Source organism: Sphaeroforma arctica (assembly GCF_001186125.1).
Source record: "Sphaeroforma arctica JP610 unplaced genomic scaffold supercont1.269, whole genome shotgun sequence".
NCBI lineage: Eukaryota > Ichthyosporea > Ichthyophonida > Sphaeroforma > Sphaeroforma arctica.
Window position 1 is genome coordinate 86722 of NW_014040289.1, and position 10842 is coordinate 97563.

General features: G+C 43.2%; 2 protein-coding genes and 2 non-coding genes across 4 annotated transcripts in view; 3 read left to right on the forward strand and 1 right to left on the reverse strand.

The window, feature by feature from the left end:
- The window catches only part of SARC_04648 (hypothetical protein), an 8309-nt gene extending 1768 nt beyond the window's left edge, over positions 1–6541 (forward strand). The window contains exons 4-12 of the mRNA XM_014301517.1: positions 288–432; positions 1144–1326; positions 2320–2453; positions 2906–3071; positions 3563–3775; positions 4583–4764; positions 5453–5641; positions 5935–6116; positions 6310–6541. Coding sequence (XP_014156992.1) covers positions 288–432; positions 1144–1326; positions 2320–2453; positions 2906–3071; positions 3563–3775; positions 4583–4764; positions 5453–5641; positions 5935–6116; positions 6310–6443 — 1528 coding nt within the window. The 3' untranslated portion in view covers positions 6444–6541. The remainder of the gene's footprint in view (positions 1–287; positions 433–1143; positions 1327–2319; positions 2454–2905; positions 3072–3562; positions 3776–4582; positions 4765–5452; positions 5642–5934; positions 6117–6309) is intronic.
- Positions 6542–6896: 355 nt separating this feature from the next.
- Positions 6897–6969, forward strand: SARC_30090. The gene has a single exon. It is a non-coding gene; the product is annotated as a tRNA-Val (tRNA).
- A 721-nt stretch (positions 6970–7690) lies between these two features.
- SARC_30091 lies at positions 7691–7761 on the reverse strand. Its single transcript has one exon. It is a non-coding gene; the product is annotated as a tRNA-Gly (tRNA).
- Positions 7762–10278: 2517 nt separating this feature from the next.
- SARC_04649 (hypothetical protein) lies at positions 10279–10617 on the forward strand (the record flags this gene model as incomplete). The annotated part of the gene is made up of 2 exons (XM_014301518.1): positions 10279–10348; positions 10415–10617. The coding sequence occupies 2 exons, from the start codon at positions 10279–10281 to the stop codon at positions 10615–10617; spliced, it is 273 nt and encodes a 90-aa protein (XP_014156993.1).
- Positions 10618–10842: the final 225 nt, after the last annotated feature.

Here is a 10842-nt window from a genome sequence, read left to right on the forward strand (position 1 = left end):
AGTGCATGTAATGTGTGTGCGTAGTGGTGTGTGTTGTGTGTGTACTATTAACTAGGTAAAGCCGTGGTGTGTGCTGATCAGTGCATGTAATGTGTGTGCGTAGTGGTGTGTGTTGTGTGTATACCATTATCAATGTAAAGCAGTGATGTGTACTGATCAGTGCATATATTTTGTGTGCGTAGTGGTGTGTTGTGTGTGTGCCATTAACTAGGTAAAGCAGTGGTGTGTGCTGGTGAATGCATGTAATGTATGCGCCGTTCTCACCTCACCCATCCCCAACCACACAGTGCTCACCCGGAACAAGCCTTCTTCTCTATGCGTGAGCTGTTTGTTGACCAGAAGGCTATTCTGAAGTTTAAGGCGCTTACTGCCTGTGACGTGATCAAGATTCCCAGGGATGATGTCTCGGCTCTGGCCTTGAACAACCACAAGGTATGGATTTGTACTAAATTACTATGGGCTTCTAGTTCGCACTGATCAACTACGTAGAACTAATTCGCACTGATTAATTAGTTTGCGCTGTCCAATCACAAGGAGGGGGTATCAATGCGCACTAGTCACGACTACATAGAACTAGTTTATACTAAACAACTACAATGAATGAATTCGCACTATACAACCACAAAGGTACCAATGAGCGCAAAGTACGGATTCGCAAACAAGCAAACCGAGTCAATTCGCATTGATTACGCACGGATAACTAATTTACACTAATCAACTATAAAGTACTTATTCGCTATACAACCACAAAGAACCAATGAACACTCTACACCCACACTGTACAAGGGTATGCTCGAGGATGAGTTACCACGCGCCTGTTCAACTACTCTCACCTTGTTGTATAGGTCCGTGGTATGCTTCCCCAACTCTTAGGCCATATTGTGCCTCACCACTCCTTGCTGATGTGTTCAGTTGCATTATGCATGTCCTCAAATCTACGGACGTATCCGCGCCGTGATCTTTATTCTGATTTTTATATTTTGGGAAAGGTGTCTGGCTTATTTTAACCTGGTTTGTAAATCAGAATTTGATGAGGAGTGCCGAGTCTTACGAATATGTACGGATATATACCTCAATGTATGGGCGAATATGTACGAATATATAAACTCGGTGCATGGAAACGTCTGCTTGTTCTGAATGCAGGGCGCCACCAAACTGATTGAGCGCATGGGTACCATCATGTACGAACGGACAATGCACAGTAAGGATCAGATAGAGGCCAAGCAGAAGAACGGGCCGATCACGGCTAGCGAGAGCAAGTTCATCACAGAGCACAAGGCCTTGCTACTCGGATATGCACTCAAGTACCACTCACTCGGCAAGAAGGTTTGTCTTTATGTGTTGGATGTCTCTATTGAATGTATAGTGTTTTGTGATATATGGAGTTGTGGTGTGGTATTAGCCGTTGTACTTGTAATTGTTAGTGGGGAGAGCTCGATAAAGCAAATACTATGCTAGAAGGGTTCTCCTTTCAATAGTATTATGGAACTGGAGTAGGATAGCTCTACAGCTTATAGTATTTTGTGCTGTTACGTCATGACGGAAGAGTTATGCCGAAACAGCACGAGTAATTTAAGCTGCAGATCTATCTACTCACAGTTCCATAATACTATTGGAAGGAGAATCCTTCTGGAATAGTATTTATTATATAGTTTTACTTGGCTCTCCGACTAACAATTACAGGCTTACGTTTGGATTCTTAGGTAGTGGTCGATGATCCTCTTCAGTGATGTGAGAATAGGTGTTTCCATTCCAAGTTATCTTAAGGTCATTCGTAAATATGAAGATGGGTTGGGAAACTTATACTGGAACTTGAATAGTATACTGTATATATATATATATATATATAAGACCGTTCTGGTGTGTCATGTCCGCATAGACTATGTGGGTCTGATTTCCAGGAGGGGATGAGTATATAGAACAACATTCTTGGTTGAACCGGTGCCAAAATAGAAACACGAAGGAACATACAACTAGGTCATGCGATCACGCGAATACACATTATAATATACATAGTCCGATGCAGCGAAGACGTGTATGTGTATGTGTACGTTTGTCTGTATATGTATCCCTGACAATCTTTTGTGTTCCCATACAATGCGTGTGTGTAAGTACAGTATGCTCGTGGTTAAAAGAATAGCACTCGCACAAGCACACGCCTTGGCGCAACACAGTATAAACGAACATCAACTCGATACTACACCGAAGCCCGTGCATGTGTAAAGACTATGGTATTGCGTATCTCGAGAAGCAGGTTTGTCATAATCAGATCTTATTATGTGGCTAACCGCTGGAAACGTTCTCGTTGCTACCATTTAGGGTAAGCTAGAAATTATGCCCACAAAGAACCTCGGGTCTGCGTCTGCTCTGTCCATTGCTTACTCGCCCGGAGTTGCGGAACCCTGCCTGGCTATCAAGGACAATCCCGATCTATCATACGAATACACCACCAGGTGAGCCATCTCGTATCAGGATAGAGCGTAGATACATGCCAGCTATATGTCACCTGCTGTACTTGAGACCTGAGCTTAGATACATGCCAGATATATGACACCTGCTGTACTTGAGACCTAGAGTTTAGATACATGCCAGCTATAAGCCAGCTATATACCACCTGCTCTACTTGAGACCTAGAGCTAAGATACATGCCAGCTATATGCCACCTGCTGTACTTGAGACCTAGAACTTAGATACATGCCAGCTATATGCCACCTGCTGTACTTGGGATCTGACATCGTGGCACTCGTTGCGTGCGTTGTAGAGTCTCAATACACACTACTTGTGAGAATGCCTTGTTGTAATACCATGTGCACTGGCAGTGCTTGCTTGTATGGGGTATCATCGCTCTCGTAAGTACTGGCGCAATACTGATCTCCCACTGCGCCTCGTTGTACTATGCTCTCAGAGGTCACTTGGTAGGTGTAGTGTCTAACGGAACGGCTGTGCTGGGACTGGGCAACATTGGTGCTCTAGCCTCCAAGCCTGTGATGGAGGGCAAGGCCGTTCTGTTTAAGCAGTTTGGAGGTGTGGACTCGTTTGATGTTGAGATTGATCAGCAAGATCCTGATAAGGTAGGTATATGTAATATACATATGTAAATGTATATATATGTATGTATGTATATGTATATATGGGTGGGTGGCTGGGTGTGTGTGATTTGTAGTTCACAGCTTCTTTACCATCTTATGGTCCGTATAGGCAGGTATTGATGAATAAACATTTCGTTGTGCTGTTTGTAGTTGATTCGAGAACCATGAGTGTGTGCGTGTTATCGGGCGGTGTTTGCACTCTGCCTGATGGTTTACTGATAAGTACGTCGGTGTATGTCAATGTAGAATGAATAAAGTTATACCTCGGACTTTGTTATAGTCATCATTGGCTCAGGGCCCCCATTAACCTAGTCCATTGAGCTGGTGGGAACATTCGCGCAAAAACCTCAAAACCGTTTCTTTACTTCTTATCTGTTCCGACGCTAGCAGAATCTAGCAGCATACGCTCGCCAGATATTCCCTATGTAGACAATTAACTAATCAAACGCACTACGACTATTCGACCCGCACAGCTTATCGACACCATTGTCAGTCTGGAACCCACTTTCGGAGGCATCAATCTCGAGGACATAAAGGCGCCCGAGTGCTTCTATATTGAACCAGAATGCCAGAGACGCATGAACATCCCCGTGATGCACGATGACCAGCATGGTACCGCTATTATTGCGGGAGCCGGTCTAGTAAACGCCGTGAGAATAGCGGGAAAGAACATAGCTGATGTTAAGGTATGCAGACTCTGAGTGAGTACGCAGAATTAAGTAGTTTAGGCCACTATAGTATTGCTAATGGATTGCTAATAGGCTTTACACGTGTACTGTATGCGTGCATACACAGGATTAGGTAGTTTAGGCCACCATAGTATTGCTAATGAATTGCTAACAGGCTTTACACGTGTACTGTATGCGTGCATACGCAGGATTAGTTAGTTTAGGCCACTATAGTATTGCTAATGGATCACTAACAGGCTTTACATGTATGCTGTATACGTGCATACGCAGGATTAGGTAGTTTAGGCTACTATAGTATTGCTAGTGGATCGCTATCAGGCTTTACACGTGTGCTGTATAGAGTGCACTGTGTCTAGGTTTGCTCACTCAGCCTGCTCTTGTTTGTGGTATCATCTGCGTGTCTAGCGTAATTAGTCTCTGTTTTTGTTGACGGATCGAATCGCTTCGCGGCGCCTGTAAAGACTGAAACCGTCCACACATGCTACAAAGGACCTGCATGGATACACCACACCAGTGGACTCCAACTAAAGCTTAGCACTACTTAGGGCACTTTCTGCCACTCACGCCACAATTTACTTGAATGCGGATTGGGTGGTGGTGCACAGATGTGGTGCTGTCGGGTTTAGCCCGCGTGAAGCACTGTGTGTGGTTAGGTGTCGAGAAGAGTTTATATACGCATGTATGTATGTATATATATGTACGTGTTTATATATTTATAAATAAAAGTACATGTGTGTGTAGGTGATCACACTATTATGCATTCAAATGGCTACTCATATTAAAATCACCCGTGTGTGTTAACAGGTTGTGGTCAATGGATGTGGTGCTGCCGGTTTCACGTGTGCTAAGCACTTTGTGCGGTTAGGTGTCAAGAAGGAGAATGTCATCTGCTGCGATAAGGATGGTGTTGTCTACAAGGGCCGCGGAGACCTGGTAGCCGATCCTAAGCTCTACTTACACGAGGTTGCTACGGAGTCTCCATTCAGGTTTGTGCATCAGACGACTCCACTCCCACACTGCCGATGTGGGATGTAGGGCTGTGTTCTTGTTTTATGCGGTTGTGATATTCATTTACGACTTAAAAGAACCTTATCTCTCTCTGAGTAGGTTTACCGTGTTAACGGTGTTGTAGCTACATTGTTCGGAGGATGTGTGAAAGTTGTGTCTTACTCCCGTCGCATCACATGCCCCTCCCGTGTTTAACTATGAATGTACCACAAGAAATACTCGTTCTAAAATATCACAAGATGCCATTGGTCTCAGGTTGATATGCGTGTTGTGCATTGTCTTTCCAATGCCCATCTAAAGGGGCGCTGAAGTAGTCTGTAGTCAGTCGCGCCCTCTGTGTTTCGGCTATTCTCTCGCGTATTCGGCTTTGTTATTCAAGTTTTCGACTGTCCGTTTCCGCGGTTTTCAGTCCTTCCACTACCGCTATTATAGCTATAGTAATTAACTACTACAATAGCTAAAATATTTGACTACTACAATAGTCGCCTTCGGCTTTGTTATTAGCTGTGGAAAGTTTTGTGATGCCCACATCTCAGCTACCTTTTATCTGAGTACTGGCTGTTCGTGCGAATATGGTGTCTGATCGCGTTGTCTTTCTTACGTCACGCATCCTGAATCGATACTTCTACCTCTCACTCTCACAATGATGCCCGATCCTTCCTGCAGAACGTTGTCTGAAGCTATAGAAGGTGCCGATGCTTTCTGTGGGCTTTCCGCTCCCAATTGCCTCACTCCCGAGATGCTGTTGAAGATGAATAACTCTCCTCTCGTCTTTGCGCTGGCCAACCCCACACCGGAGATTGACTATAACTTGGCAATGCGCACTAGAGACGATTGTATAATGGGTACCGGCAGGTATGCGTACTGGTCTCGTCGATCTGAATTATTTGTTGGCAGTATAATTATTTGGGTTGACGAGTTTTGAAGCTGCTTTTTAGTGGTTGCATTAGAATATGTTTCTAATACACAAAGCAAGTTTAGTGGTTATAGACGTTGTGATTCTGTACGGATACGTATTACAATTTGCATGACCTTTTAAATTTCTCGGTGCGAATGCTCACATCTCTCGCGGAATTGTTGCACCGTACATTTGTGCTTAGCTTTGCTAGAGAGCATGCTAATATGTTCTATCGTATCTCCCCTGCTAGGTCGGATCTACCCAACCAGATCAACAACGTGTGTGCCTTCCCATACATCTTCCGTGGTGCCTTGGATGTGCGCGCGAGCAAAATCAACGAGGATATGAAGATGGCCGCTACGCAAGCCATCGCCAATTTGGCGCGATCGGATGACACATTCGGCCCTAAGCATATTATTCCAGATGCTCTTGGTAGGTGCTTGGCTATGCTCTCTTGTGTTCTATTTGTCTATTTCGTTTGGTCAGACGCTATATGTTAAGTCATATTCTGTTTGTCTTTCCAAGGATTCGCGCTTGATTTTGTGTTTGTATATCATTGTTCTGGTCTGTAACTTGCTCTCAGTATGAATCATCTCTTTCTCTCTGAATCATTCACATTTTGCAGACCCACGCCTGCTGTACCATATCTCACCTGCCGTCGCTGAAGCTGCGATCAATTCTGGTGTCGCTCGAATGCACATTGACATTGGAGAATATACTGATATGCTCAAAGAGAAGCAGACTCTCGGAGCCTTATAAATAGTTATCTAGTAGTCATCCAAGAGTAGTGTACACCAGATATACTGCTCACTTTTATCTGCTGATACGTTGAACATAATAAAATTGATTGAGAACTATAAATGCGGTTGGTCATACGGCTCTGGGTGTTTGTAAGCTTTACACAATCGCGTTCACTTTTTTATCCAAATATCCTGATTTTAACGCTAGCACTATATATATCAGTTATGGCTTCTAACTTTGATGACGGTAACGTATTTGGTTCTGAAGCCAGCAACATATTTGGTTTTCTAATGTGAATATGTGCTGTGACGGGAAAACTAAACTTGCAACAAGAGTGGATCTGTGCAATTCGGTACAGACCTGTTTATTTTAAATTTACATATTGAATTCTAGAAGAAGAAGAAAAATCTTGGGTAGCTCAAACGATTTAAAATTTGAGTATAAATAGCTTTATTAAAATCTATGGCATATCTTCTCGTGGTGTAGGGGTTATCACATCATGTTTACACCGTGAGGGTCGTCAGTTCGATTCTGGCCGAGAAAACTCTCATGTTGAGTGGTATCAATTCCGCTGAGATATTTTTTTTTCGACGCGAGCTTTCTGCTCAATGCACATATCGCATACAATTTCACCTTGTATTCAGTTCTCGCCGTTTCATTTGGGACAGTCGAGTAAATTACTCATATCTCTACAACAGAATACAGCATTGGATTCCGCTCTCCTTTTACTATACGGCGTACTCATTAACTGAGAAGACAATTAAACCAGTAGATGTTTATCGTCGAAGACCGTCATCGCTGTGTTTCCGATATACTATATCTGTTAATAAGACACTCGTGTTTCTAATTGGGCTCAAGAACGCCAAATTGATACATTTATGAATAGTCGACGCCTCGCTCTATAGTATAAAGTAACAGAAATGGTATGATGTAACCCGAAAATATTGAAAAAGCGTTGCAGTTAATTTCCACAGTGCAAGTGTAATCACTTTCACAACGATGGCATCTCCAATATGCGCATCTTGGTTTGCTTTGTATTCACTTGATATATACTGACTATTTACTACAGTAATTTGGAGTTTAGTTACTTCAAAGGTATGCTCAAATATCGCAGACCTGGAAAGAAAATAACAGTTCCTTAAACACTTATTGCGCCAGTATGTAGAATGGTCAGCTGGAGGCATTCAACTGAATCAAAATTATTTTGCTCTCTGATACAAAATTATTTTCTCTTTTGCCAGGATTCTGCCTAAAAACCCTAAAACTCTCCAACACGGGAATCGAACCCATGGCAGATGAATGGAAATCATCTATGTTACCACTACACCAGTTGGACTTCTATATTCATTTCTATACAAATTTAGAATCTTTATTTTCCTGTTCTTCCTCTGAGTGATTTTATATTGACAAATGCGGTGCTCGTCAGATTTTAAGAATCACTGTTCGTTTATGGTCGTGTTTTGTTTAGACGTATAATTTTTAATTCTACCATCTTTATATATTAGAATCACATAAGTTCCAAATAGAGTTTTGATGTACATACTGCGACAAGTTGATAGAACACATAGAAAGGGTGGGCCCCGTTAAGCCTATTTATTGGGTTGCACAATTGTAAAAGGAAATTTATTATTTCCACCATTGCTCAGTATCCGTGAGATGGCGCACACTGTTGTATGGATATATTATATTAAATATTTCCGTACGTGAGACTATCTGGGTATCTGAGCATGACCGTAATACGCATATTGAGACTTCCGTCAAACATTACTGGCGATGTGATTTCAAATGGTAGGTGTTACATTTGGCTCGAGGTTGAGTATCAACTCCAAGTCCAGCAAATTAACTGATCGTGAACGAATAATATATGTCCGATAATTCTAAAACATACCGAAAGCAGATTTCAACTGGTATTCAAATGGGCATTTTGCAGTACAATAGGCAAATGGGGAAAATCGTTTTGAATTGGCGAAACGTTTACTCTGTATAGACTGCCGAATACAGCATATTGCTGTCTATAAAGTTTTTTTTGCTGAACGTGTGATTTAATCTGATAAAAACATGGGTCGGATTCCGATGTATGAGATTAGTAGAGTGCCGAAATATCGCGTATCTTGATAGAGAGCATTGCGCATACGTGTATTTTGCAAGTGGCGGCGTATTACATAACTCGTAATTTATACCCAAGTGATTCAATCAAAAATCGTTATGAGACGTTTCGCGGGCAGTATCACATATGTAGAGAATGGAGAGTAGCTGAAAGGTACGAACCAAAGGATACAATAGACCTCTTCTCAAGTACGGTTATCTCATCTAGGAAAAGTCCATTGTCTGAGGAACCGAACTGAGTCTTTATTTGAGTTTTTTAATCCACTAGACTCGGGTTTCTACTTGAGTGTTTCTCTCACACGCGGAGTCCCGGTATAGCTTGCCGGTTCTACCGCTAATATTTCTGATGAATACAATATCAGGAATAATTGAATCCTAATCCAAAACTCAATATTTGATGATTCTGAGGCTTTGGGATTTGTATTGGCTTTTTGATAATCTGGTCCCTAGATGCTACACATATCATGGTATATGTTCTTCGTACACCCCTGAATTCTCTTCCTTGCGAATATTTGTCTAACTTGGAGGAGCCACGGATTTACTCGTTACGTTTGAGGAGGTATTGGAAGGTGTACAACTCTTCCATCGGATCGTGTACAGTATTAACTTATGTCGTTTACGGTTTATCATAGATGTGGCAAATATAGAAATTTTCAATCAAATAATAAAGGTCAGTACAAAATTATGATAGATTTAGGTTCACGCAAAGCCAAAAGCAATCTTCTCAGCTGCTCCTGAGTGGTTGAAGCAATTAAAAGATTGGGACATATCGATTCGTCACCCATGTGGTATTCCGGTACTTTTCAAGCGCAAGCCTACAAGCACGAGCCTCACAATACAAATTCTATCACCTTCCAGCATAAAGTGGTTCTTAAAGAGTAGCTTTTTATCATTCGTGCGTAGTCAAGAGCAGTTGTTTATAGTTAAATATACACCGTCTAGTTAGTTCCTTCCTGTCCTAGAAACTGTCTATCATTGTCGCACATTGTACAGTCATTGGAATCTACAAATATATGAAACATAGAGTGTTTCAGTTTAAAATTTCAAAATTATAATTCTACTACCCAACATGATCATTGCCTCTACTGTTAAATTTCACACGTCTGTTGAATTTCGCACATCGTCAGTAGAAAATGAAATAATGGTAAAACAACAAAATATTGGTATTTCTTCACTGAAGGCGTAGCTGATGGTACCTACTAAACCTTTTTCCTCCTAAAATTCATCCACCATGGTTGTCTATTCGTCATATCTTGGGTCGAAAGCCCCTGTTCCAATCGAACCGGTGTGGTGGCTGTGAAGTCTTTTCAAACCTTTTTCATAAATTTTACAAAAATCAACGAGGGACGCGTTGCAGCGCATAGGAGTCGTACCTGACGGGCCGTATGATGGACCGCCGTTGAGTGGACTAGATAATATGGGGGAGTTGAATACCTCTCATGTGGTTTCTTGGCAGCAGTTAGAATATTACCTGCTGGTGGATCAGGATAGCTTCGCGTTGGTGGAAGGGCAGCCATTTTATGTGGTGACCCAGATCCCAATGGGGTGTGATGTGTCGGTCGGCTTCGACCAACTGAGGGCGTCCGAGTGGGCGTTAATGTGGGCTGGCGCTACGATGATTGTTGTACCGCAGTCGCTGATCCGGTGACAGTGACTGAATGATACGAATGTGCCTGTTCCCCCTGGGGTGAAGGCTATTTTGGGTATAGGACGGAATGGGTCACCGTCAGCGAGGGCGGCTGTTGCTATGCGCCAGTTGGTTGAAAAGCTTGCGTGGCAGGAAGGTGCTGTGGGTGAGGCTGAAGAGCCGTCTAGTGGTGAGTCGAATGCAGAGTTATCTGACAGCCACAATGACGTCAATTTGAGGTCTTAAAGCCCGAAAGGGTTTGGTGAAGACGGCGAACCGCAGCAGGAACAAGATGGTACTGTGGATAGAATACGCACCCCCAGCCCTGGCAGGCGGGGTGAAGGTGCTGACGTGTGGTCAGCGGTCCATGACGGTAAGCGAAAGCTGCCCGAGGCCCAGAGTGGCATGCGAAAGCAGCCCCCTAAGATGTCTGGGCGGCGGCAGCCTCCCAGTTCTTGAGGGACGATACGAGCGTAACCGTGTAGCTACAGCAGTGCCCCTGATGGAGTACCGGGGAATGCCCAGAGTGGCATGCGAAAGCAGACCCCTAAGATGTCTGGGCGGCGGCAGCCACCCAGTTCTTGTGGGACGATACGAGCGTAACCGTGTAGCGACAGCAGTGCCCCTGATGGAGTACCAGGGAAGGCCCAGAGTGGCATGCGAAAGCAGCCCCCTAAGATGTCT